The sequence below is a fragment of the Idiotropiscis lumnitzeri genome, chromosome 17, assembly GCF_059441095.1.
Source record: "Idiotropiscis lumnitzeri isolate Australia: NSW breed Sydney's pygmy pipehorse chromosome 17, RoL_Ilum_1.0, whole genome shotgun sequence".
Taxonomy (NCBI): Eukaryota; Metazoa; Chordata; class Actinopteri; order Syngnathiformes; family Syngnathidae; genus Idiotropiscis; species Idiotropiscis lumnitzeri.
This window is the reverse complement of record NC_142407.1, coordinates 13,313,800-13,340,495: the sequence shown is the minus strand read 5'-3', so window position 1 is coordinate 13,340,495 and position 26,696 is coordinate 13,313,800. Positions and strand designations below refer to the sequence as shown.

The following is a 26,696-nucleotide window of genomic DNA, read 5'->3' as shown; positions in this document are numbered from 1 at the left end:
CCAGAATCCTGTTCATGATGTTAACAGTTAGGATGCGGGAGTCACAATTCTTGAACGGCCACAACTCACCAGTCCGTGGTGCCGTCCCAATTTGGGAGTCATTTCAGGGAAAGTCTACAGCAGTGCTATTCAACCTGTGCCTCAGCTCACTCTACAGAAACCTGAGCACATATGTTCGTACATGAACAGATTTGATTGACAGGTAGGGGTCAAAGGTCACAAAAATGTGTGTGCTGTAAAGGGAGTGAGCCTGGCGCACTGCTTGCACGGCCTCTGATTATGATTAACTCACACAAAATTCGCTTCGCCTTCTGGTTGCTGTCCCTTGGTTGGCCACCAGGGGGCAGTATAATACAGACAAACGGAAATGCTCACAACTCCTCAGTAAGATGCAGGAATAGGAAGCCATCCAACCATTATGTGTTCCGCTTCTCCTCACGAGGTTTCAAATATAACAAAATACATTCAACAAGATCATACTGTAGTCATTTCGTTTTTAACGGTCAGAACAAAAAACATTCCACGTCATGCTTCCAAACAGTTTATTCCGGTTACAAATAACATTCTAGACTATTAGACAAAAAAAAATGTACAATCAAAATACAAAATCATAAGTGCAAAGTTACCATTGTACAGAAGTAAACAAACAATTTTGTCATCTTACGGAGGGGAATCATCCGAGGGCCAGTTGATGCTGTTCATTTGCATTTGAAAGCACGACGAAAGTGACAAATGGTGCTTGATCGTATGTCAATCTTTGTGACCGCAAACAGCGCCTCTGCTTTTGTTCGAACAAAACGAAAATCACGCCACATCACTTTGCGCCATCAGCAGCGGCATGGAGAAAATGCAGCCAACCAAAGCTGGAGCACAGCGACCATCACCTTGAACAAAAAGCGAGAAGGCGCACGAGCGCCAAGCCAACAAATCACAACACAAATACGCAACTTGCACGCAGTAGAGCACAGATGCTACACTGAACCCAACAACGACCATCTCACACGCAAGGACGACGCCATCTTTATTTCTGCCCCCCGGTTGGTCACTCCTTCACTTGGCCCTAATGCAACTGGACTGTAACTGTATAAAGGGAAAAATACATTCTCATGTCAGCAAATTTGGTTCTCCACCAATAATTAATGGTCCTTCTGCTGAAAGGGAAGTGCTTGTGGAAATTTGGTGTCGTCCTGATAACAAACGGATCAAATTCTTCCCGCTCGTCGCAATTACCATTTCACAAGTGCCTGACTTAATCGTCATCGTCACCGTCGTCATCGTCGTCATCATCATCGTCGTCATCATCGTCTTCTTCTTCTTCAATGCCGTCATCCTCGTCATCGTCTCCGCTGCTCGGCTCAGACTCTTCATCATCTGAGCTATCAACTTCAAGTGTCTTCTTCACAAGAGACAGATGAACCGCTTCCTCGGGTTTACTGATGCGGCCCAGCGTTCACGCAAGTGCACACACACACACACACACGCACACACACACACACAATGTGAGCTGGGCTGCTAAGAGGAAAATGTGATCAACCTTCCCAAAGCCCAAAGTGGATTGGACAGCAATACCCAGAATGCTCAGCTTGACCCAGCCAGCCTACAGCAAAGGGGAGAGGCAGGAGGGCGCAAAAAAAAAAAGTATTTAAGCCACATAAGCATTCGTGGCAAAACACAGTTGGCCTTTGATGTTTCTTCACAAAGTACAAAAGGCAAATGTGCTGACTCGCAGCTGCCTATTAAGAGGAAAAAATTGACAAGCCAGAAAATAATCTGCTCATATCATGATTTCAACCCTTAAAAAGAGCAAAAAAGACTCAAATTCTCAGCAACAGTTTTGAATTATAAGGCTGGAGAAAAAGGCACAAACAGAATTTGGAGTAGACTACTTTGTGTTTCATGGGGGAAAAAAAAAAAAAAAAAGAAAAACAAAACAGTTGATCAAAACTGCTGCTGTGAACTGAGATGAATAACTTGAAGAATAGAAAGATTGCTCCATATTCACATCTCCGACATGGACAGCATCTCCAAAACAACAACATTGACAAATGGCAAGTTTTTGGAAATTGCACAAATCGCAGACACGTAAGAGCTAACACTGTCGAGATACATTGAAATAAAAGTCACAAGTTTCACATTGGAGGAGCAAACATGGAAGAAAACACTCGCAAGCTGTTATTAGTCTCTTTCCCAAAATAGCCACACAAGTCCCGAGAGGGAGAGCAGGAGAGGAGCGGCCGGCGGCCCCTCACCACACGGTCGGGTCCTTGCGTTTAAGCTCCGCCTCCTTGCGTTTGGGCTCCTGTGCGTGCATCTCCATGTCTTCGCCCCGCCGTTTCCTCTTATAGAACTTGATGGCCAAGCAGGTACAAAGGAGAATCAAAATAAACACACAGCTGCTGACGACTGCGATGACCAGGATGCTGAGCTCGGAGAGGGAAGCTGAAAGTAAAAAAAAAACAAAAAAAAAAACGGTGATGGCAGAGATATGCTGAGATGGTTCGGAATAATATTTGGGCTTCGTTTTGCGGACCCTCTGAGATGTCCTTGAAGTGGAACACTTACCTTTGTTGACCACGCTGAGGGTGGTCTCTCTGTTATCGCCGTGCACATCTGGGCGATTTCGCACGTTGCAGATGTACGTGCCGTTAAACGTTGGGGGCACCTCACGCAGGGTAATGGAGGCGTCACTTTTGGTGACATCTCCCGACCACACCGCGTGGTCTTTAAAGCGCCCACTTTGAGGAGGATACGGCACCTCCTGGTAGTAAAACACCTGACAAACCCGCACAAAGAAAAAATGGGGTTTAAAAATAAAAAATAATCTCTCTCTCTCTCTCTGTCTCTCTCTCTCTCTCTCTCTCTCTCTCTCCCTCCCTCCCTCCCTCCCTCTTCCCTAATTATATATATTTTTAGTAGGAAGGATGAGACACCATTTCCTCTGACATGTTTTTGGAGTAAGCATCCAGTCAGGGTTTTTAAACAATCGGAGATGTCCGTACCTCAGTGGTCATGTATTATTTTCTTCCACCGGGCTGGGACTTTCTGTCAGGTTTCGCCTTATGCAATATGAAACTGACACAAGTGTCAACAGTAACTGCACTGCAATTGTTGACTGAATAGCGGGCCGATTCAAATGATTTGGCATGTGTTGGCTTGTTCACGACCATACTTCGAAAGTCACCATTCTCTTTGTGTTTAACAGGATTATGTTTGTACCTACCGACTCTTCTCTTTTAGAATTGAGCGGACGGAAGTTCCAAGACACGATAACAGACTGAGTCGAGACAGGGTGACTGGAACGGAAGGTGCACTTGAGTTTAACCGTGGTCCCGTTCACCGCCTCCAGCTCGGACGGAGCGTAGATCTCAATTCCTGACACGTGAGCCACTCCTAAATAAAGAGAGAGAGAGCTCATTCCTAAACTGTTAATGATTGTTACAGAGTCTGAAGGTCACATGTAGTCAAGCCGATGATCTTCTGAAGCAAGGAAAAATCCAATCATTTCCAGCAATATCCACCAAAAAACAAATGAATGTAAATCTTGCAGGTACTTTCTGTAAAAATCTTTTGTGGTTTTTTTTTGAGAAGGAGGAATGCCAAACAATAGCGAGAAACATGATAAGTGTAAGGACGTGGGTATTTTTGTAGGGTGGGGTGGCGGGGGGGGGTGGGTAGGGGGGTGGGGGGGTCGTATATTGCCTTTAGCAAGTACACCTGAGAGCTAAAGTGAAATCTACACGGGAAGCTTTACATGTGACAACACAAGATGAATTAATATTTTAAAAACTACAGTAGAGCCTTGAGATACGAGTACCCTAACTTGTGAATTTTTAATGATAGGAGACATTTTTGGGATGATTTTTCTTTCTTTCTTTCTCTTTTTTTTTTTGCTAGTTCACTTAAAAGGAAAATAAACGGCTTCCATTAATGACAATAAGAGCCACAATCAATTCACTTCAATTGTAAAGAATGAGACACTTTCAATAAATCACTCAAGGAGTTTCCCAATTAGCTTTCTCAAACAACGCATGTGTGTGTGTGTGTGTGTGTGTGTGTGTGTCTGTGCCACAACAACAAATCTGATGCCAATACGTGTTTGGTCACCAAGAGGAGCAACGGGGCTCTGCCGAACTCTTATCACAGACATGACATGGATTTGCGATCTTAAATATTGAACAGGTTTAACAATCAGCCTGCTGTTTTCCTTGAAGACCAAAAAAAGAAAAAAGGTTGGGGTTAAATCCCTCATTACAACCCACACCACGGGATTGTCACTGCGGTTAATCATTCAGGCATCCAATAATTGGGCCTTTGCTGATTTTGATTGGAAGAGGGTCATCAAATTCTGACAGATTATCAGATGTGTGCACCCATCTTCAAGAGAAAGACAAAAAATTTGAATTTAATTAGTAACGCTAAATACAAGTCAAGGCTGATCCTGATCCAGAATCTGAGTAGGCTGTTGAAAATGTCTCGCCAGTCGTAGTGTCAATCCAAAAAAACGACTCATGGATTAACAGCCACTTTTCAAGGCTCAAGTAAATTGTTTAAAGAACATCAGGATACGATCTGGATGATGGAAACTAAGAAAAAACAGTTTCTTTCCCAGAGCATGCTCCATGCTGAACTCTGCTCTCAACCACCTTTGCTTTGAAGAACTGCAACATAATGTATCACCCTGTAAGCGTTTTCAACACTCATTTTTTGTTTTTATTTCTTTATTTATATTTATAAATTTTTATCATTTATATTTGCACCGGAGAGGGGAAGCTCTCCAATCTCGCTGAACACTGAATATAATGACGGCATTCAGATTCGTATTCTAGACAATTTGCTCAGTGTATTAAATCGATCTATTAAATTAAATTAATTCAACATATGATTGCGAGACATTTGTTGAAATGCAAAAATGTCTGAAATCCACAGCTCGACATGACCAGCAAGTCATCACCACGCAGTGTATGCGTTCTAAGGTTCAAGGTTCTAAGCAACAAAAACACATTCGTTGAAAAAGCCTCATTCTACAAGCGAAAATATAAGGTGACTTTTACAGGAGAAACAAAATCTGTCACGGAAGTTTCAGTTTGTCTCGCTCTCACCTGACAGGACGAAGCCTCCCAAGAAAAGCAGATGCCATGTCGGACACATGAGACTAACAAACATCGATGCAGTCTCAACTCGGACCGTCCCTTCGTGGAAATAGAAAGTGGGCAGGCATGTATGTTCCCAGTGGTGGCAAAACAAACCAAAAAAAAAGCCCCCGACAAACTATGCGCGAACTCCGCTTCACACCACTCCCACCGTGAAAATCTTGAGTCACCTCTCCGAGCAAGAACACACCTGATGGGCGGTGTTTGGCCACTTCTTGCATAACCTGTTGCTCTGCCTCCTCAAATGGTCTCCATGCAACTTTGCTTTCAACTCACATATTAAAGAGTGTTTTTTTTTTCTTCTTTTAATCCAAGTTTGCAGGTTTGTGCGGGTTAGTTCCTATGACTCAAATTTAATAGTGACTAGCTTTGCCTCCACCTGGTGGCAAAAAGGGAGATTATGACAAGGGACGCAATCCCAATAAATAAATAAATAAATAAATAAATAAATGTTTTTTTTTCTTTTACCATTTTGGTGAAGCTTTTAATTGGTATTGAAATCACCAAATATGAAGTGTATTTTAAATCAAAGAGTTCTAATAGCGTTCTTTGATACTTGAAGACGATCTAAACGGAGACATCTTTCCAGGCATTTTTCTTCTTTTCTCCACACTCCAGCAGTGTTGGTTTGCAAGGCCCAGTGGTAACTTGAGCAGGATGTTTCGTTCTGAAATGACATTTTAAAGATGGACAGCAAATATGGTACACTGGTACAGTGTTTGAATTTCGCTTTGCAAGATAACTACAGCTTTAATGATACGACCTCGAGAAATATGATATAGGTTACGTTGTTTACATATAATGTAGAAAATAGCCATCATTTAAAATAAACGGGTTCATGAATGGCCACTTTCAAGAACTAACCACCCCTCGATTTTGAACCAAATCGTCGCAACGAGTCACTCTCTTCTCAATAGGATCTCTGGTAGATGCCTTCACGACACGCCTTTTGTTGTCTCGCCTAGCTTGGAGCTCTTTTGATGCTACCATAGCGAGCATCCTCCGCGTCCAACTGCTAGCCAGCTGTCAGGTCTACAACGCAGCTCACGCCAGCCTCGGCTCGAGAAGTGACGCCAGGTAGACCATTTTCTACAATGCAATTATTTAGCATTTGGTTTCAAACGCGGGGGCACGCTAGTGTCAAATGCAGCTTGCATTAGTATTAGTCTCCGACGTTTAGCTAGCTGACAAGCTAACGACAAATCAACCTCCGAGGATGTCATCGCGGACCTCTTTAATACTAGAGTTGATTCTGGAATTTTATAAGCAGTCGCCTAGAAAGGGAAAGTTGTCTGGGTGCATATTAGGCCACACTGTCTGCTCCTAAAACGTTAATCTGCTGCTGCGCGGCTCGTGTCTGTGCTAGCTGCTTCTGATGCTTTTCTCCTCAAAGCAATGGCGTCCATCCTGTGCAGCTTTATACTTTGAATTTTTTTTTTTTTCGTTTTGTTTTTTAATCGTTTGAGATGGTAGTTAGTAAACGTTCTTGTCCATTCTGCAGGATGAGTGGCGACGGTGATGCTTTCAACCCTGCTGCAGTGGCTCAGCCAGTTGAGGATGTGCAAGGAGATGGGCGGTGGATGTCACAGGTATAGTGGTGCTATCGTTATAGCTTCCCTTAAGTCTTTATTTAAGTCAGTGATTGATTAACGTGAACTAATAATCGTGTGTGCCACGAAAATCATAATCTTGCCCTTAAAACGTTTAATTTGCTCCAACTTTTTGATTTTTGCTCATCTATTTATGCCTACGGTATATTGTGGTAGGTGGAACAATTAAATTCACTTCTTCTAAAAGTCACATTGTACGATTAACTTGTGTATCCACGCGCTGTCATTCATGCAGCCGAATAAATCATGACTTCCTTTGAATATGTTTATATATATATAGACTCACACTATCGGCTTTGTGTTCAACCAATCCCAGATTGCGCACTGTCAATTTGTGTGTAAACTGAGAAAAGCTCATCATTAGTTCAGAATCATGTACTGTATTATATAATCAATCATATTTTTGTTTGATGATGTGAATCTTTAGTGTTTCTCTTGAGTCCTCTTTGGATCAATAAAAGTTGGCAAACCGATGCAAGCCATGACAATTTTCATATATAATTCTGGACATGGTTATGATAAATTAGAGGCCGATTCTGTGGGTTCCTATTTTGGATCCAATGTACTCAGAGCACTACTTTATCCAACTTGTTTAGTAGTGCCACATGGTAGGTCTCTGCAAGGTTAATCCATTGATGCTAATAGGACTGAGACAGTCTGCTACAGTTCAAGCTCTCCTATCAGATGGGACTCCAGACGTTTCACACTTGCGGAGCAGGATGTTGTCCCGATTTGGACACAAAATTCAACAGTCCTTCACTGTTTGTGGACAAAATGGGCAGAAGTGTGTTGCAAATAGCTTCAAATATCACCAGCAACTAATGCCCCTCCACAATTGTTTCCTAGTTTTATAGTTTAAACTCTGAACTCAACTTGGAGCATATTTGCTACGCTTAGAAATAAATTGGTCGCAGAATTTTATGATTTTATTTGAATTAAAATGCACGTAGAGGGATTGACATCCCAAACTCTACTGACAAGGTAGTGTTTATTTTGCAGCACACTCGATTCGTGCAAGAGTGCAAAGATGGGGAGCCAGATGTGCTTTTTGTCGGGGACTCTATGGTACAACTCATGCAGCAGTATGAGGTGAGATGGCAAATTTGCATTTATGTACTTTGATGTGAATGAATTACTAAACATGAATAGAAAATGGATTGATGGATTGCGTGGCGCTGCTATTACAAAAAAAAAAAAAAAAAAACGTGTCTGATTTGCTCGTGCAGATCTGGCGGGAGTTCTTCTCCCCACTTCACGCCCTCAACTTTGGCATCGGAGGCGACACCACCTGTAACGTGTTGTGGCGGCTGCAGAACGGAGAGTTGGAAAACATCCGTCCCAAGGTTGGTGTAACTCTTGTTTCGCTGTTGTGCGCACCTGTGAACACTTTGTGCTTGTGTCCTTCTTCGCATGCACAGTGTGTTCCTGACGCTCACACACGCTTAGCCCCCCTTGACTTTGCCATCTTGGGCTGTATCGGAAAAAATGGAGAAGTGGCACCTTACAGCTGTCATGTTGAAGGCCCCAAAAAACTTTACAGTTTGGACTCGCTCTCAAATTTAACTGAAGAAATCTAATATAAATATATAAATAATTTTTTTCCGCCGTCCGACAATAAAGTGTAATTGCACCTCCACTCCAGTAGTTGGCAGTGGCGCTCTCGTTGGCCATTAATTGCAGCGAAAATGCAATTCTTTTGTTGCGGCAGAGAGTGGGGGTGGTGGGGGTGTGAATTGTTTTCTTCTCACTAAGGCGAGGGGGGTAACAGAAAATAATTGAGAAGCACTGCTTTAAGTGCATTTGACCCTCTTAGCTTTTTATTTTGGTTGATTCTACTTGCGTTGGCTTTTCTCCTCCAGTGTCAAAAAGCTTTTTGTCAACAAAGAACTTTTCTCTGAATCTTCTGTGACTTGTGTGGTTTGACATCAAAAGAGCATCAAGAAGTAGAGTTTTCTGTGTTCTGATTTTACATTTGACGTTTGTGGTTGATTCCATTTTAGCATAACGTGACAATGAGATACAGTAGTTGCAATGTTTATTAAAGTTGAGTGTTGAAATCTTTTTTTTTTTTATAAACGTCATCATTGGCAATGACTTATGTTGCCTCTGTCCAGGCGTGTCACCCCACAACGAGAAGTCGAAAAGCTTTCTTAAGATGAACAGGAATGTCATTTGTGTTATGTCAACAATGGCAGCCGCAACATTCACTTGATGAAGTTAGTTGAAAAGAAGCGCACAACACTGTCGTTGTGAAAATGAGGCCAACATCTGTTTTTGGTTTTTGTTCAGATTGTGGTGGTGTGGGTGGGAACCAACAATCACGAACATACGGCAGAACAAGTTGCTGGAGGAATTCTTTCCATCGCGAAGCTGCTCACCTCCCGTCTACCAAAAGCAAAAGTCGTTGTGCTGGTAAGTTGACTTTTGTTTGCTACGGTTTCTGTCTTCCTTTACGGAGTCAAGCAACATACCTTTGAATGGTGTTAATCCATGACTATCTCTCTCGAAGCGTGCCTCGCTACTTGTATAAATTCTGACAAGTGGATATGCATTTAATTGTTCTGCTTGTCACTATACATCGCCGGCACAGATAAACGAATAAAGATTGAGCAACCGTATGTGTTATTTTATTTTTTTTACCCGATCGAATGATTTTCATCACCTTGAGGTAAAATATCACAATGGCTTTGAGCGGGAACATCAAAGTGTGGTTTTATAGTTTTCCCTGTCAGTGTCTGTCGGCTCAAACGACCCCTTTTAAGGCCGGTGCTTCACTTTATTGGCAGCTTGGCGAAGTCAAGACACCAATTGCAATCGTGAAACACCGAGACAAACTACACAGGAATGACCACGATAATGTTTCAAACATTATTTGTGACATAGAGCGAAATGTTTTTTTGTGGCTCAAAGTCGGCGTTTGCGCACACAAGCCAAGTCAAGTCCGCGCTTACGATTCCGATGGCTTTGTTGCGTTTGCATTGATTTCAAACCAAACCGGTTCTCAGGGATTATTACCACGGGGGGAGCGTCCAAACCCCTTGAGGGAGAAGAACGCCGCCGTCAATGACATTCTGCGATCCTGGCTGCCTCGCCTGGGCCAGGCGCAGTTCCTGGACGTGAGCGGGGAGTTCGTCCACTCGGACGGCACCATCAGTCCGCAGGAGATGTTCGACTTCCTCCACCTGACGTCGACGGGTTACCGCGTCATGGCCAAGCCCCTCAGCGACCTGCTGCTTCAGATACTCGAGGAGACGCCGGAGGAGCGAAGGGCGTCGCTGGTTTGAGCCACTGAGTCGCAGCAGCGCCCAAATCCTGCCCCTGGTGTCCGGAGGAGGAATGGCACCCCGAGATGGGCGTGTCTTGGTGTTGAGCGGAGCTTGGGCGCTGTAGAGAGAGAGAGAGAGAGACATCACTACACTCTTGAAATGACTTACTGCCTGAGACCTTGTGCGAGTGCGCCTTCAGATCAAATGAAGTATTTCTCTTGTTTTCTGAGCTCCATTACTCACTGATATGTACAGCCTCATTTCTTCCTCGATGATTTTGTCATGGTCAAATGTTGACGACAACTCTGGCAACATGAGATGTAACTTGGACAAATCTGCTCAAAAGGAAAAAAAAAATACAAAGTGCTTAATGTCCTTCAGTCATAGCTTTTTATTTCAAAAAGGCAGTATCACAAAAAAGAAAAAAAAAGTTCCGGTATATCCCAAACAGCACAGAAAAATAGCACAAATTTGTGTAGTGGTTGGTTCCCCAAAGTGTCCACAAGCTCTATTTCAGTGACTATCGATGACTCCAGTTTGATTATTTTGCTAAACTCACCTCGCCTTGCTGAGCGTTGCGCAACCAAGCGTCAAGTTACACGATGTGATCAAAGAATTTTGTTTCCAACGCAATTTACGACTCGTTGAAAGCAAGTCACTCATCATGCATGCTGACATGGATGGACAACTACGCTCTCTCTCTCCACTTCCCACTTTGTGACGCTAAGACAGTATTTTCTTTCTTATGCACCTTTTCATTCTGTAGTTTTTTTTTTTTTTGTAATTTTATCTTATCGCCCGTTGTTTCATTTTCTCACTGTCCTCTCACACAACCCCGCCCCCTTTTGACTTCTGTACTTCAATACACAATACTTTTAGGAATAAAAAAAAATTGCAGAAGCTACTGAATATCATCACGCTGCCAAGGGGAAAAAAAATTGTCGACGAGCTTATGCTAAAGCTTCTTTATCGCTCATTCGGTCACATAGTGAGCTTGAAATGATCGAAAGTTACTGCTGTCTTAAGCTCTGCCCGATGCGTGCTGTGTTTTGCGTGTGTGCGATTGTCCCTGTGTGTGTGTGTGTGTGTGTGTGTGCGTGCCTACGGAAGCCGTTGTGTACAGTGTGCCTGCAAGTTGGAGTGATGCGCGTGTTTCAAAGTGAGCCGGTTGTATATAAGAGATGTGGAAAAGGATGTCTGAAGGGCGGGTTCGATTGCGGCAGTCTGTCGCTCTCATCAATTATGTGAACTTGTTTGGCTTGTTGTCTCATTATGGAGTTAAAGTAACGCATTCCAATAAAAAAAATATCAATAAAAAAATGATTGGAATTCATTTGCGTTTTGAGTGGCCTTATCGTCTTCACCTTTTGCTTCTTGACGGACTAAAATCCATCTCCGGCCTTTGTTTATGGAACCCTTTTTCAAAATTTTAAGTGATATCTCTTAAGATACACTCTCATTAGTAGTGCAATGCGTGCAAAAATAAAAATGTGTTCTGTACTTGAGTGAATTAAGATGACCGCCTCTATAGAGCAAAATATAGCGTTTTGCCGATCTGATATTTTTGTTCCATTTTTCTGAGGGAAAATTCCGTTTTTAAAACCCTTGTTTATTACCCTTACCCGTCTGAGGACTTATTACTGCAGTTTGAGATGCTAACCAGCAGGAGGCGCTGTTTGATTAAAAGCGGGAAAAGACTGCTTCACGCTGAAGCTTTTTTTCTTTTCCTTTTTTTTAAATCTGCATATCGCTAGCATTACCGTTGCCATGCACCAACCACTCTCCCACATTTGAATTTAAATGACCTGACTGCACTAGTCATGAATGTTTGGTCGACGCAAAGTTCTTTTTTTTTCATCTGGGCTGCTCATCAGCTTTTTAAAAAGCTTGTTTTTGTAATTACTCCTTATCGTGTGTCCAGGGTCTGATATGGATTGAATGAAGAAAATGGCAATGGCTCTATAAATCAAGTTGTATTGTAGTGTATTGCTGTTGCAATGGTGTGCTTTTATTTAGAAGGCCTGACCTTTGACACGGAGAAGCAGAAGGGAAGCTTGGTGCATCAAGGGAGATATTAAACTTTTTTTTTTTGCAAACTGGTTGCAAATGCCAAGTCCTCATCTATCAACAAAGAGAAATTTAAAACAAAAAAAAATATTATGGGCTCAGACAAGCTTTTTACTTCCGGTCAAAATGTTTTATCTTGAACCTCAGGGCGATCGTTATGCCCCTGGATGGCATCAGAAGTACATTCCACTTGAGTGAGGAAAGCGCCGTGTTGCACTTTTGTTGCTTTTAATGCATCTGATGAGATACCAAAAAAAAAAAAATTTTAAACGCTTGGCTCCGTTAGTGAAACGATCCGCCCGGCCGATGTTTAAGTGTTGAAATGTCTTTTTCCCCTTCCGCTCTTGTCATCCTGTGTGCAGGCCGTTTCTCCTAAATCCCCAAATCCTCTTTGTGCTACATTTGGAGCAGACCAAGATAAGAACGAGGAGGAAGGGGAACGGGAAGTCGTTTTTATTTGGCCTCCCTCTGTAACTATTCCTTCGTTGAAAAATGCTTTGACTTGACCTTCTTTCTGACCTCACATGTCGCAATCTCCTTCCTGTGCTCCTTGCTGGGTGTCCTTTTCGAAACAGCAGAGTGTTCTCGATGTTTTATCGCCGTCCCTCGCTGCTTCTAGAACTCACTTATCTGTTATGACCTCCGTCCCTGACTGCCCTTTGTTCGAGTCACTCCAAACTTGGTTCTATGCACGCACACGTGCATACAATGGCTGCCCCCAACAATCGTCCTCTTGAACTCATTTGCTGCCATTGACGGCTGAAGACGTCAAAGATCCATTTTTATTTTTTTTAACACTCGGCTGGTCGTGAATGAGTTAAACCCGGCGATTTGCACATTTCAACACTGTAATCACTCCCTGACGATAGTCTCCTCCCCCCCCTTTTTTTTTCTTTAGCTGCAGATGTTATCATGTTGCTGTTCTTTGCTTTGCACTAAAATAATCAGATAACGTTATATTTCAAGATATGTTATCCTGTTTGTGCGTTGGCACCAACGTTGGTTGAATTGAAACCTTTGGCTTCTGACCATGTCTTTGCCAATTACCTTCAGGTAAAAAGTTATTTCAAAATAGGAAATTTGCTCCACAAGTCAGCTGTGGATGGATGAAAGCACTCGTATAAAATGTTCCGGGTTGTGCACTCTGTGGTGAGGGAAAATAATTTGAACCATTGGGTCATGAGAAATCTTTTCCTCCCAGCTGCTTTTTTCGGGAACACTCAATGAGTTTGCTTGAGTTGTTCTTTCCCGTTTCAAAACAAACGATATAAAACTGTCAATGTTGTCAAACATTTGTTTGGGACATCTGTAAAATTCTGAACTGTTCAGGTATTTAAAAAAATAAAAAATGTTAACCCCTGGAGAATAGAAATTAAAAAAAAAAAGTTAAATACAACAAACTGTACTTAACAAATCTTCTGTAAATGATTAGAAAATATTTAACTCGTGCACAGTTTAAGCATTTCATTCAGTAATTGTTTTGCGTGCCACTAGAGGGAGCCCGCGTTCCACGCTTTGAAAAGCTGACTCAGCTTCAGTCTCGTGGGATTTGTCGTCCGTTATTCATATTTGCAGCCTACTTCCCCAGATCGTTTTGATTGCACTCCAAATTTCGACAAGGCTTCCAAAACAGTGACATGGAACTTTATTTTCAAATCATTTTCATACAGAATGTAGTACACCCCAAAAAAAATGCCAACATTTTGATTCGCGAGGTCGACTATTGTCAAGAGAAATGTAGCAATGACTTAGTGCGTCCCGCTATCTTGTTTAATTGATTCCCTCAAATCTGTGCTGCACTTCGGCTAGGAATGTTTGCAGCCGAGTTTCCTTGAACGCATCGTAAATTAAGCCCGAATTATTTTTTTTTTTAATGAAACTTGCAGAAAACGTACGTTAGCAGAGACGCTCTACAGGAAGTGAAAGACATATTTATTGACAACGTTATGTGCACAAGATCGCTTTGGTCCCCGTTTTGGTCCAGTTTGGTCTGAAAAACAGACGGCTCTCATTTTGTCCTGCCGGCCTAACGATTTTCTGCGAGCGAGTTTCTCCATTTTGGTGCTGGCTGGCCTGGAACAGGAAAACATTTTTTTTGGGCCTCAGTTGTTGTTGATGATCTGTCTGGGCCTCCCGTAGCCCGTCATGCCAGCTTGAGACGCCAACTTGTTTGTGCCCATTTGCAGGCCGATGACGTTCCTGCCTTCGCTCAACTGCTCGTCCGAAAAATCCCTCTTGTTCTCTTGAGCCTTCCTGTAGACAAAACGAAATGTATTTTGGAATATGCCGAATGGACAAGACTCATTTCTTTCTTGCAGATCCGCTTACTTTGACGTCATGTTTTTAGTCAGACCAAAAAAAAAAAAAAGACGTACTTATGGAACCAGCCGGGGTCTCCTTTGTAATTGCCATCATTCTTTGTGACAGCCAAGCTACCCAGAGCCGCCAAGGTCCTCTGGACAGCCGCCATATCCTTGCCTGGAGATGAAGAATCAAATCAATAAAACACGCCGCAAACACTCGCGTTGTGAGTTAAAAGCCGACTTACTTTCATAGAGGTCAACGGTTTGGAATATGTCTGTTTTCGTAACTCCGTATTTTTCCGCCGCGTTGAGGAACAAGGAGATTTGCTCCATTTGCCCAAAGGCCATTTTGGACGTCTTGCTCTTTATTGGCTTGTTGGGCGCGCTCAAGCTGTTGATGAGCTCGCACAAAATCTAGAGGCACACAACAATGTTTTTTTTTTTTTTTTTGTTCCGATCAATTTGTTGCAGTCAATATTTGAGTTGACGTACGCATCCGTTCTTTAGCCACTCCTGGAAGCCGGATCTGCCCGCCTCTGGCCGACCCGCGTTAGGTCCGCACTGGGCCACGATCCACTCCACCAGCGTCTCCTCCAGCTCCGGGTCGTATTTTTTGTCAATCTTGCTCTGCACCTCGCGGGTGAGACCGTAAGCCGGGCCCCTGTTTGCCATGTTGAGCCTGTTAGGAGAGAACGTTCGCTTTTAGAAACAGCGCGAGGATTTTCCTGTGCACGTTTAATGGCCTTTGACCTGGAGATGAAAGTGCATACCTGAGTTGTGCAGCGAGACCCGATAGAGACGGTAAAATGCGACATAAATTTGTGTCATCACAGCTCGGCTCTGGCTTTGTTGTCCGCTTTTTCCATGCGCGACCGAAAACACTCCTTTGTTTTTGCCTCAATCGCTCTCATTTCAGTGCCACCGCTTGTATTTACAAACGCATCGCTCTTCATGCTAACGTTGCGAATATAACGGATATAGAATTCAGCTGTTCCTCGGTCAATCCGTTTCCTCTCATAAAAAACATTTAGCAGTCATTTTTACAGACCCTGTAAAGTGAATTGCGAGATTTGTTTCTTAATCCGTTGTACATGTTTGAAGATAATTTCTGAAGACATTCAAAGACAAAAAACTGTGTCGTGCTCAATTGCGGCGATGTACAGTAGCTGGCGATGATTAAAGAATTGGAGCGCTTCTGCGATCCAGTGAATTCCCTTGGTACTGAGTTACTATTACACGGCCCATCTCCCACTGCGGTGTGCTGTTAGCTAGCTAGCTAAGCTAGCTAGCTAGCGAAGCCTACACCCTCAATATGCATCTTCCCTGCATTTCCAAAACAGCTTGTTGTTCTTATTTCAATTCCCAAGCGAGGAGGTGACACTGCGGGTGAGCTCGCTTACTCTTTTGCTGGCTGAATTTGCTGTCAAAAGTGAACCACTCTGAAACATAAAAAAAAAAAAAATTGCGATTTTCCTCCGAATATCACAAATATAAGAATGTTCAACTTTAAAAACGCCACTTTGATTTGATTTAGATTGTGCTTATCTGACAGAAACGGTTTAAAGTCACTTTGTACAGCTTTTATTTGTCATATCATGCTTGCAACTCGAGCGTGGGTGTGTGTGTGTGTTTTCATAGATTTTCTTTCCTGTCAAACGTGCTAAGCCTTCATCTGTGATCCCCTCTCAAGCTTTTCCAAATGACTTTTCTGTTGCTTTTTCCTTTCCCAGATGCGAGGTTTAAACCGGGGGATTTTTTTTTTTTTTTTGTCGATCTTTGTGAACTGTGGCCTTGTGGAGCCTTTTAAGACCCGTTTGCCATTAAATAAACTTGACAGCCTGCTTTTTTTACTATTACATTTTTTTTTTTAAATCTGCCATTCAAAACTGTCCCTGTTCACATGGACCAAAAAATAACGATCAACTTTATTCCTCAGAATTCATAATCATAGTTTGGCTGGACAAAAAAAAGGTGCACCTTGTGATGATTTCCAGCAGCCTGGTGTCTCTGAAACACCTCTTAATGCCGTCTGAGCTTCCTGTTAGCTTGAACAGAATAGTCGTCCTTCCTGCATCCTGTTTGCTCATTCAGCTGTCATTTCCTTCCTCTCTCGCTAACAAAGAACGTTATGTGTTTACAAGAGTCCAAAGAAAATGCCAAACAACACGGCCGCAAGGACTGCCCTAATAGCTGCTCAAGCCTTCATAAAGCACGTCTAGTCAGGAAAAGTGAAACCGTAATAGCTTTCGAACATGGCAAAGTCTCATTTCAATCATTGTGTGGGAGAGTCCAAGCCATATGGAAGTGTTTAGCCCCCCGAAAGGAAAGTTTTTTCCCACACTTCCTTTTTCTCGCCTACAGGTCGTTGGTATGTCTGCCGACTGCCGATATTAGGAATGAGCTTCGTATTTTTTCAGCGCTTCTGTGTTGTCAACCACCTTTGTTCCCTCCGGGCAGAACGGCACACCCATGACGTCGTCTGCCAAACAAACGGCTGACTTGCATGAGACGCGCTGGCTTTTTGACAAATGATCGTTTTTGTCACACGGCTTGCGTCTGTTTATTGTCTGAGGTTGCCGCGGTTATACGGGCGGTAAGAGCAGAGGCCTGTTCGCCAACTGATTCCAAAGCACTTTATCAAAAACATGTGCTTGGACACTATCGCTCGCAATCTCAAGTTCTGTGCGGGCAGATCCAAACTACTCCAGTTGGACTTTATCAGTGAAGGAAATGAAGGCAGAAAAATATGTACGTTTTGACCTTAACGTGCATTTTGAGCGTTTACCCGTGCACTAACAGCTGATTGGAGGTCACAAGGTCCTCCTGGCGTGAACGATCACAAGTTCTTTTTTGGGGGGGATGTTTGTAAACACATGATGCCGTTTAAGAGCAGGAGTTGAATCATATGCTTTTGGGATATTTAATTCCGACGGTGGCACACATTCCGAGACACTCGGGGAGAAATGAGTCATTGTTACTGTTCAATTGGTATCGTCTTCCATGCTTCGGAATTTGCATTTTTTTTTTTACCACTTGGCTTCATGACCGTTCACGGCTTTGCTGGCGTGTATGCCAGGTGGCTGGAGAGGAAGAGGCAACGCTGCCACACCCGCACGGCATTCGAGTTAAACAAGAAACTCATTAGTCTCGCCTCCCCAAAATAAGTACACTCATTAAAAAAATTAGAAGCAACCAACTTCAGTGACTACAGATTATTTTTTCCCAGAACATCATGACATAAATTTGTCCCTTAAATCACTTTTATACGCCCCGCGAGGAAACGACGGCACCGGGTCCGAAGTTACCAGACTAGGAGCAGGAAAAGGAAAGAAAAAGAGAAAGTTCAAGTTCATCATATTCTAAAAGGAGAGCGAACGCTACTTGAAACTCTCGTGAAGGAAGAGGCTGTTATCTTTTCATGCATTTGAACGTCGTCGCGCTTCATTTCACGGCTTTGTTCCTCTTTTTCCACTTGTATGCCAAATACTGCGACACAAACCACACCTTCGTTACTTGCCTGCAATCTTTTATCATTTCTGTGACTAACTGACGTACTTTTTTTTTTTTTTTTTCGAGAAATGAATGACAGTTTCGACTATTTCACTGTTACTTCAAATCTTGTGTAGAGTTAACTCATTCACGACCAGCCCAGGTAGCATGAATGTACTTTTTGGACTTCTCTATCCGTCAATGGCCATGAATGCGTTTCATGTTTGACCCGACTCATATTATGGTGACCAGCATAAAACTCTTTTTGACTCATATAACGTCCGAATTGTAGTTCCAAAATCTGGCAATGTGGATGGTTTGGATTGCCATGACAGCATGTGTTTATCAGCGGCCTTCAGTCTTTCTTTCGCTGTGTTTTGTCATTTCCCAGTCGATGCACCAAGTTGACTTTTGCTCCCGAACACATTTCACCACATCACATTGCCATGACGGACACAAATTCCTCCTCAATTTGATTAAGAACAATTGAATGAAACCTAGCTGGGGTTGAGCGACAGACTGCAAATTCATTGCCGCTGGACCTATCTCTAGGCGGTCGTTTTCGGATAGAGCAATTATTCCAAACAAAAAGTCTGCTTTTGTGCAGTCCATTGACCAGTCTGTTTTGCTCCCAATTAGAACGTTTTGCAATTCATCACAAGTGCCAAAAGAGAGCAACACTTCAAACAACAGAACGCTGCAATTCCAACCAAGGTCGAAGGAACTTTCACCAACCGATTCTTTGGGGTGAGTGAGTCAGGTAGAAGGAGACTTTTGACACTTCTCGCACAAAGTGAGCCCGAAGCTCGCGTTGAAATCCAAAAGTGAAAGTGGGCTGAAAAAGGAGCTTTGACTTACTTTGCGTGCTGTAGCGTTCAGGTCCACTTGTCTTGTCTTGACTCGTCCGCCTCTTTCTTATCTAATCCCCTTCGGCAGCGTACACTGTGCACTGCGCAGGTTGCCAAGGTAAATAGTGCAAACACCCTCGCCCCAAATATATGACTTCACCGCATTCAAGAGAAAGGAGGGAGTCCGAGAAAGAGATACGCCCTCGCGTCCTCTTATTTCACTCTGTGACCCCGCCCCTTTGTCTTTCTGCCTTTCTTTGAGCAAATTGTAATTCCTTATTTAGGAGAAGGAAGGCAAGGAAAAAGAGGTCACGTGACCGGGGAGTTCGGTGTGGTCACTGAGAAGCATTTTCCAAATATCTCCCCCGCCCCACCGCAGCTCTCGATTAGTGGGGGCAAGAGGGAGGAATGATAGAGGCATCAAGAACACTTTGTGGGAGGACAGGAAGGAGGCCGATTTAGGGGAGAGTATCGAAGCACACGCACGGAGCTCATCTCGCGCCTCTCGTCGTCTAGTCTTAAAGCAACATTGATTTGAATCTCGCGTGAAAAGGAACAGGCCGCGACATGAAAGTGTTGGAACTGAAACTCGCTCGCGCTTGTCCTTGTTCATTTTGTTTCCTTGCGACAAGGAGAGACACTCCCCATACTGAACATGCCAGAGACGAGAGCAAGTCCGCACATGACGAGACTTTTTACGACAAACAATGACGTCACACGTGCGGAGTCATCGGATGAGGCCTTACGGGTCGTGAGCAAACATTCTTTCAGAAATGTTGGCGAGTCTTGTTTGGGATGAGTCGACTCATTACGATGTTTTAACGACTACCTCCTGTAAGAAAAGTCATATGAAGCCAAACTGTCCCGTCGGCTTCAGTGTTAATCATTCGCGCACTGGAACCTAAAGTTGTGCGGTGGAATTGTTACATGGAAACCAGATAAAACATAAGCAGTGTGTACATATTACCAGTCTACTATTCACATTCCAGCTTTGCATGTGGCTCTGATTCACAATTTGGAAGATCATTCGTCTGAACACACCCAGTATTAGATCACGTCTGTCACTTTTGTGTTTTGTTGTCTGTCACAGTACATTGATTATTCCAACAACAAATAGCGATCGGTTTCACCTCCAGCAGCATTTGGTCCGCAGACCTGCAAATGATCAGATATTGTCCATTTTGAGACACAGTATTTTCACTTTTTTTTTTTTTTTTTGATCGCTTCGATTCTTCTTCTGCTGCTTCAACCAGAATTTATGTAGACATAGCTTAGCTGCTTTAAATGCTGCTCTTGTATGAATATATCTTGAATGCATCATTCGATTGTAGCAGTACTTCATCTTTTCTCCGCTATGCTTCCTCCGCATAGCACCAAACATCTGGTGGCTCAGACAGGAGCTTTTCCTGTGAACAGACCTAACAGGTTTAATTTGGTTTTGGGGTGCTTTGACACTCAGCTGCGTGTTAACGATCCTGCTGGGAGCTGCTAATTGAAAAAGACTCGCCGGGAGGACATACAAAACTGTAATGTCATCATGGTGTTAAAAACCAAAAAAAACAAATGGAAAAAAAAACCACGACGCATTAGACAGAATTAGAACGTTAATAAAAGCAGGTGAATAATTCAGAAAGGACGACGGAGGCATCATAGTCGATTTCATACAACGAAGGAGGCAATAATTGCCCAAAATGGTGGCAATGTTTCTGTTTTCAGACTTTTAAGATCTATTATTGGGTACATAAACATACGGTTGAGATCGAACGAAACCTTTTGCTCAATACCTATGAGGACCTCGTTTCGACTTTGCTGCTGAGCGTGTTATGTATTGCACTGTAGGCGTTTTTTTTTTTTTTTTATGAATTCATTGACATTGTCGTATTGGCTTGCGTCGTGGGTGATAAAAAGCTCCATTGTGTGCTGTATCTTTTTTTATCTTAACAGTTCATGTGCACAACCTTCCACCATTAGTGGCTTTGTACTCTGGGAAAGGTGTGTTCATAATGAGGTGCAGGACGTGCATGAATAAAAAAGTCTACATAGACCACAGGCAGTGGATAACACAGGACCAAGCCCTAATTGGACACAGCAGGGAACACATCCAAGCCTTCTTTTATACTTGCTGCGATGCAGCATGAATATCCAAACAATATTTTTTTGTGAGCCCGCGGCTTTTTGGTCTTTTTTTTTTTTTTTTTCTTAGGCTACAGTAAATATCTCCAACGCTCATTGGTGGCCAGTCTCCGGCTGTTTTAAACCTAATTTCCCTTGGGGATCGATGGTCTCTTCTTTTCTTCATTGGAGGATTAGCCGCTGTAGTGTGGTCTTAAATCCTCTGCGGGGCGCTGTTTCATTGGACACGCTGCAGCCACTGCGCTTCTTGACTGTGACCCCCAAACGTCCATATAAATCTTGTGCATGCCATTTAGCGCCTCTCAGAAGGCCATCGGATGCTCACCAGCTGCGCAATGGACATGTTCAAGGTGGATGTGTGTTTTTGGTGTCGTCACGAGCGGCACAAAAAGCGTGTAATGCGCATGGAAGCCATCATGGACAGGCCGCATGTCGTCTGTGAGACAGTCATTTAAGAAATGAGATTAGGCTTGCGCTGAATTCATGTAGCTTGTGTTTATTGATCCAGTGTGGGGGATGTGTGCTGGGAGATTGAACGACTGAGAGCCACGGGGTCCGCTAACAACCTACCCTGGTGTCTTCGTGAAGAGTAAATACATCATTAGCGGCGCAGGGGAGGCCACCTAACCTCTGTTTGCGTTTGAAAAATAAAAAACGCAATTTGTTGGCAACTTCTTTTTATTAACATTCACCAACTGGAACAGGCGTGTCGCGATGACAAATGCACACTTTGGCGTCCACACAGTGACTGGATATTTTTGCAGCGGAGGCTAATTTGGGCTTCCAGTAGAGGTTTATGCGTTCTTAAAGCCAATCCGTAGAGATATGTGGGTGCAGTGGTGTGATAATATGTCCGTGTTCACTGAGAGACATTTTTGTTCCTCAGATATGTGAGTAAAAGTTGTAGAGTACCTCCATTATGTACCGAAGGTATTCTTATAAACTCTAGTTTTTGTCATTTTCATATTGCAAAGCAGCAAACGGTTTGACGACATTTTAGGTCAGTCTTGATGAAGCGACACCTGTCTTCAGGTTGTCCAAATGCTTCAAGGCAAAAATCACGATGCTGACGATTCTCAGGCCTCTGTTGTGATCCAGGCTCAAGTGTCAAAATATGTCAAGATTTTTCTTTTATTTATTAATTTTTTTTTATTTATTTTTTTTTATCTCTCCCTTATAGCTTGATAGGCCAAGTTGGAAACAATGAAAACCGTTTTTTTTTTTTTGGAACACCCCTAGTCTTAAATATCATAATTCATTGTAATTTTTCAAGATTGTGTGCCCATGGCAGCGTACTGTGTTGGCACGCTTCATTGATGTCTCCACTGGCAGGTTACACCATGCCTTGCCGGCATGATGTCATGTTATTTATGTCTCTGACGCACTTATCGCCATCCTGCCTTTCACGCCTCACCAGATCAGGCTTTACCTTTCCAAATGACGAGCTCAACGGAAGCACTCGTTGGAAAAAAGAAATGACTCCACTTAAGTTTCATTTGTACCTATTTAACATCCATTTGAATTAAATTAATTCTAATTATAATAATTACATCACAAGCATAATTGCAATTTACTGAATCAGCTTCGCTTATGGGTTTTTTTGTGATTTTTTTTTTTTGTTTGTTTGTTTGTACCCATCCTCTGGTTTTCACTGAAAAAAAACCTTTTTGGTCAGAAGTATTAACACTATTTACTTTGTTGTCATCTAGTGGCATTGTGTCACCGAGGTTTGTCATAAATACATCAGTGTCCACCACCAAAAGAACACCATCCCTACAATGAAGCAAAAGTGAGGGCAGAATCATGCTTTGGGCCGGATCATAAAACCGGGAGGGGGTGTAGACTTTTAATATCTATTGTATTGATTTGAAGAATGGAGTTGGTGCGGGGAAACATATTTTTTTGACCCCCAGAAAAATACAAAGTATAAGAAATTTGCAGTTTCAAAAAAAATCACTAAGCCAGAACATTAACGAAGAAGCACTTTATTTATTTCTTTTTTTAAGAGCACATACATGAAATGGGATGGAGAGAAAAAGGTGGCTGGAAACAGGGTGACAATTGAGGCAAAAGGCTTTTCCTAATGGTTTGCTGGATAGACAGATGAGGGGGAAGTCATTGTGTTTTAATGTTACCCAGGTGGTTAAAAAAAAAAAAAAAAAAACCCAAGAGAGAGGACAGGCAAGGTCAGAAGTAGCACAGTGAGTCAGGTGGAGGAGGAGAGGGGCAGATGGAGACAGGAAGAGAGAGAGGGGCGAGCGAGAGGAAGGGCACGGAGCGGGTGCCAAGTGTCAGGAAGGGGGGGGGGGGGTGGGTGGTAGCACGGGCTGAGCGCAAAATGGAGACTGACACAAAATGATGGCACAAGACATTAAGAGGCTGCAAGAGGAGGAGCACACTCCAGAGGGACACGCCAACTCCACTTTCATCTTTATGAATGAGCCGAGAGGCACGGAGGCAAATATCCAAGGAACAATAGCGACTAATGAAATGATCTTTCTTCATGCCGACTAATAATGAACAAGCTGTACTGACATGTAGGTCACACGGGGATGAAAATTTGATGAACGAAGCAACCCTGTGTAGAGCCGGTTCATGGAAATCGATGCGTAAACTTTCATTCATCCTTTGACTGACGTGGAGAAAAAAATCCCCGATCCAAAAGGAGGTCGATTTGTGACGTGAAAGATTGGACGGATGCGCTCGGCGTCCGCTTGAGGTCGAAAAGTGACATGATGATGAGCAAACATGCCACAAGGACTGAGCATTTACTCGTAGATGGATCGCAAAGGAATAAAAATAGAAGCGGTATCCTCATGACAGCGCTCTTCACGTACACGTCCTTTTCAGAATTTTTGACAACTACAAATACTGCATGAGTGCATTTGTGTCCCTCGAGGTACAGTGGACATGAACGTCCCATCCTGCCGTTTTCTTGACCTCTTGTTCTCATTAGGGCGGTGATTCTCAAATAGTGGGGCGGGCCCCCCTGGGGGGGGGGGGGTCCGTGTGACCCTGGGGAACATGCTTTTTTTACCGCCGTACTACAATAAAGTGTAATTGCACATCCTGTCCAGTAGTTGGCAGTGGCGCTCTCATTGCCCAATGTGTGCAGCGAGGATTAAATCGACAGTGTAGAGTTTTTTCCAATGAAAATTCTATCATTTATAGTCGTGGCAAAGAGTGGGTTGTGGGGTGGGGGCGCAAATTGTTTTTTTCTTGCGGGTGTCGCCCCCCTACTGGCCGAAGATAGCTGGGACAGACCCTAACCCTCGCGGCCCTTGTGAGGAGAGGCGGGGCCGAAATTGGATGGATTGAAAATTAGCCGCACTGTTTTATAACAGTGTAATCCAGAAAGAAATAAATCAAAAGCGAAATATTTCCTTGGTTGTTTGATCTCCGACTCACTCTTTGTATATATGCAATAAAAAAAAGTATTTTCCTTCTGTCCCCTTTTATATCAGCCAAATGATAACACGGCATGCTTCGGAGTATTTTGGACCACAAGGCATCTGCGGAGTGACGGCCGGGTAGATGACGTTTGCGCTCGTCATTACTGTCTTGTGTGTACTGCTTATGATTACCACTCTCCTGTCACCACGGCAACCAGACTGGCCACATCCTCGCTAATGCTTTTGTCTGGCCGCTTATCGACTCGTTTCGTGCGCGCTTGTCGGCTGGCTTGTTGATGCCAGCGTACGCCGCACACAGCGGTGTCAATCGCATGTCAATACGAACCCGGCATGGCCTCGAAGTCAACGAATAGATCCAAAATTCATCTTCATCAACACGCCTTTTCATCCCTTTGTCTCCTCTCCTGTGCCTCCCTTAGGCCGCTTAGACGCAGCCTGCACTGACTCAAGTTTTAATAACGCTAAAAGGTTCACTGTCATTCTCTCCCCTCACCTCAAATGAGCAGAATTGCTCCGATGGCTTACCTGCTTTTTTTTTTTTTTTAGCCTGGTGTCAGCCCGCACAACAACAAAAAGCTTTTAAAAGGGTAAAAAATTAGGGCTGTCAAAATTCAAAAATGAAGTTAAAGTGACACATTTGAACTCAGTTTGATTGACTTCGAAAATTATTTGCAAATATCGTTCCATATTGCAATAATTGTTCCATATCGCAAATATCGTTCCATATTGTAAATATCGTTCCATATTAGCGGTCTATCTTTTGCACGTCACCTCAGAAGAAAACACGGTGCTCACGTTCCCACTGGGCCTTGCAAAGTTTGAGAAAGGTTTCCAAGAAAGATGCCTGTGAAGAGGTCTCAGTTGAGATCGTCTTTAAGAATCAAAGAAAGCTATTAGAAGAGTCTTTGAATTAAATATACTTCCTAGTTGGTGATTTTTGCATTCATAAAAAAAAAAATCAATCAGTTACAAGCTACGCATAAAGTTGGAATTGAAAAATGTGATTAATCGCAATTAAAATAACGGCATTTTTTTGGTGATTAATTAGTGTAAAAAATTAATCACTTGACGACCCTGGTAAATTAAAAACAAATTGATGTTGGCCTTGACAGTTAAGGATTGTACTCTTAGTTGATTTTCTTTTGGACGCCGACCCCGACAGGCACTTCAATATCCATTAAGTGTCGCTTGGAATAATTTCGTGAGGAATTAACTTGAAAAAGCCCCCAAATAAACAGCGGATGATTTTCGAAAAGCTTCTGCCGTGCACCTTCTTCTTCCGCTGACATTGATGGACAGATGTGTAAGCCGACAGCTGGCTCATCCTCACGTCTCGTGGATCGACCCGATCGGCCTCTTCACGTGAGATGACGTTGCGCATTTTTTCTGCTGTACTCTCACTCGTGGATTTCGTTGAACACCGTGTGAACGATTAAGCAATAAAGAATGACGGATAGATGGGCCAGGAAGCCAAAAGTGTTTGCATAATCATTTATTGACTTCTTTTTCTCTTCACATCTGATATATTAATATTATTGCTGCAGTTCGGGAGCCTTTCAAATATTCACTTTCCACGTTTCCCACGATGCGAGTCTATGTATCGCTTAATATCATAACGCATGCTGAGTACAATTTACAGGAGCAGGATGCAAAGAAATAAAAGTCTTCTTAAGTTAAATGTCATAAGCTATCCATTCTATGTATGCTTCTTGAACATGCCGTTTGTCAGTTCATGAGACGGTGCAACACTTTTCAAAACGTCTCGGAAGGATGAAGGGCGAGCAGAGAGCGCGTCCATCGTACATTTGGTTAAAAGCGGCTCATCTACGATTCATCCTCGTGACCACCTTCGATCGTGAAGCGAAGCGCATCCAGAACGATGAATTCCTAAATGTCAAATATGTACAGCACCTTCAAAATGCCGTACCGAATCGGCTTCAAATGCCTGACAAGCATATACGTATATTTTTTTTTACCCTTGAATTGAAAATTGTGTCGTATCTTCGGATGGTGGTGATCGGATACGGTGGAAACGGCAAATTGCGTTTCTCAACACCCCCCCTTCCGGGTTGCTCTTGAAAATAAACGCCCGACCTGGCGGGCGCCATGAGCACTGAGGTGTGTTACACAGTGTGGCGAGGCAAGTGTGAGACAAATCGTCAGTGCACACGTGTTTGTGTTTTACCGACTCGACATGTTGCGGCAGCGCAGCACCAAGATATTGCCAAATTCCGCAAGGCCATGTCAGTGTTTCTCAGAAAAGGTTTGCACGTGGGTCGTCGGTGCTGTTATATTTCCTGTGGGATTGTGTTTCATCATTTAAAAAAAAAAAAAAAAAAAAGGGTTAAGCGCTTGTCTGCTGACTGAAAATGAGATGTGTGAGTCTCTCTCAGCATCACAAATGATCTTCCAATTCC

The 26,696-nt window shown here is 43.1% G+C and overlaps 3 protein-coding genes across 3 annotated transcripts; 1 reads left to right on the top strand and 2 right to left on the bottom strand.

Annotated features, from left to right (window-relative positions):
* Positions 1–525: 525 nt before the first annotated feature.
* mpzl2b (myelin protein zero-like 2b) lies at positions 526–5,461 on the bottom strand. The gene is made up of 5 exons (XM_088280479.1): positions 5,100–5,461; positions 3,221–3,390; positions 2,563–2,773; positions 2,250–2,439; positions 526–1,433 (listed from the first exon to the last, which is right to left on the bottom strand). The coding sequence occupies exons 1-5, from the start codon at positions 5,161–5,163 to the stop codon at positions 1,250–1,252; spliced, it is 819 nt and encodes a 272-aa protein (XP_088136605.1). The 5' UTR covers positions 5,164–5,461; the 3' UTR covers positions 526–1,249.
* A 598-nt stretch (positions 5,462–6,059) lies between these two features.
* pafah1b2 (platelet-activating factor acetylhydrolase 1b, catalytic subunit 2) lies at positions 6,060–11,240 on the top strand. Its single transcript, XM_088280368.1, has 6 exons — positions 6,060–6,227; positions 6,652–6,739; positions 7,760–7,849; positions 7,987–8,103; positions 9,050–9,172; positions 9,766–11,240. Exons 2-6 carry the CDS (start codon positions 6,653–6,655, stop codon positions 10,042–10,044), a joined length of 696 nt encoding a protein of 231 aa, XP_088136494.1. The 5' UTR covers positions 6,060–6,227; position 6,652; the 3' UTR covers positions 10,045–11,240.
* A 2,481-nt stretch (positions 11,241–13,721) lies between these two features.
* Positions 13,722–18,921, bottom strand: LOC148320350 (transgelin-like). Its single transcript, XM_088279392.1, has 5 exons — positions 18,744–18,921; positions 14,889–15,075; positions 14,642–14,810; positions 14,469–14,571; positions 13,722–14,346 (listed from the first exon to the last, which is right to left on the bottom strand). The coding sequence occupies exons 2-5, from the start codon at positions 15,066–15,068 to the stop codon at positions 14,196–14,198; spliced, it is 603 nt and encodes a 200-aa protein (XP_088135518.1). The 5' UTR covers positions 15,069–15,075; positions 18,744–18,921; the 3' UTR covers positions 13,722–14,195.
* Between the last annotated feature and the right edge of the window lie 7,775 nt (positions 18,922–26,696).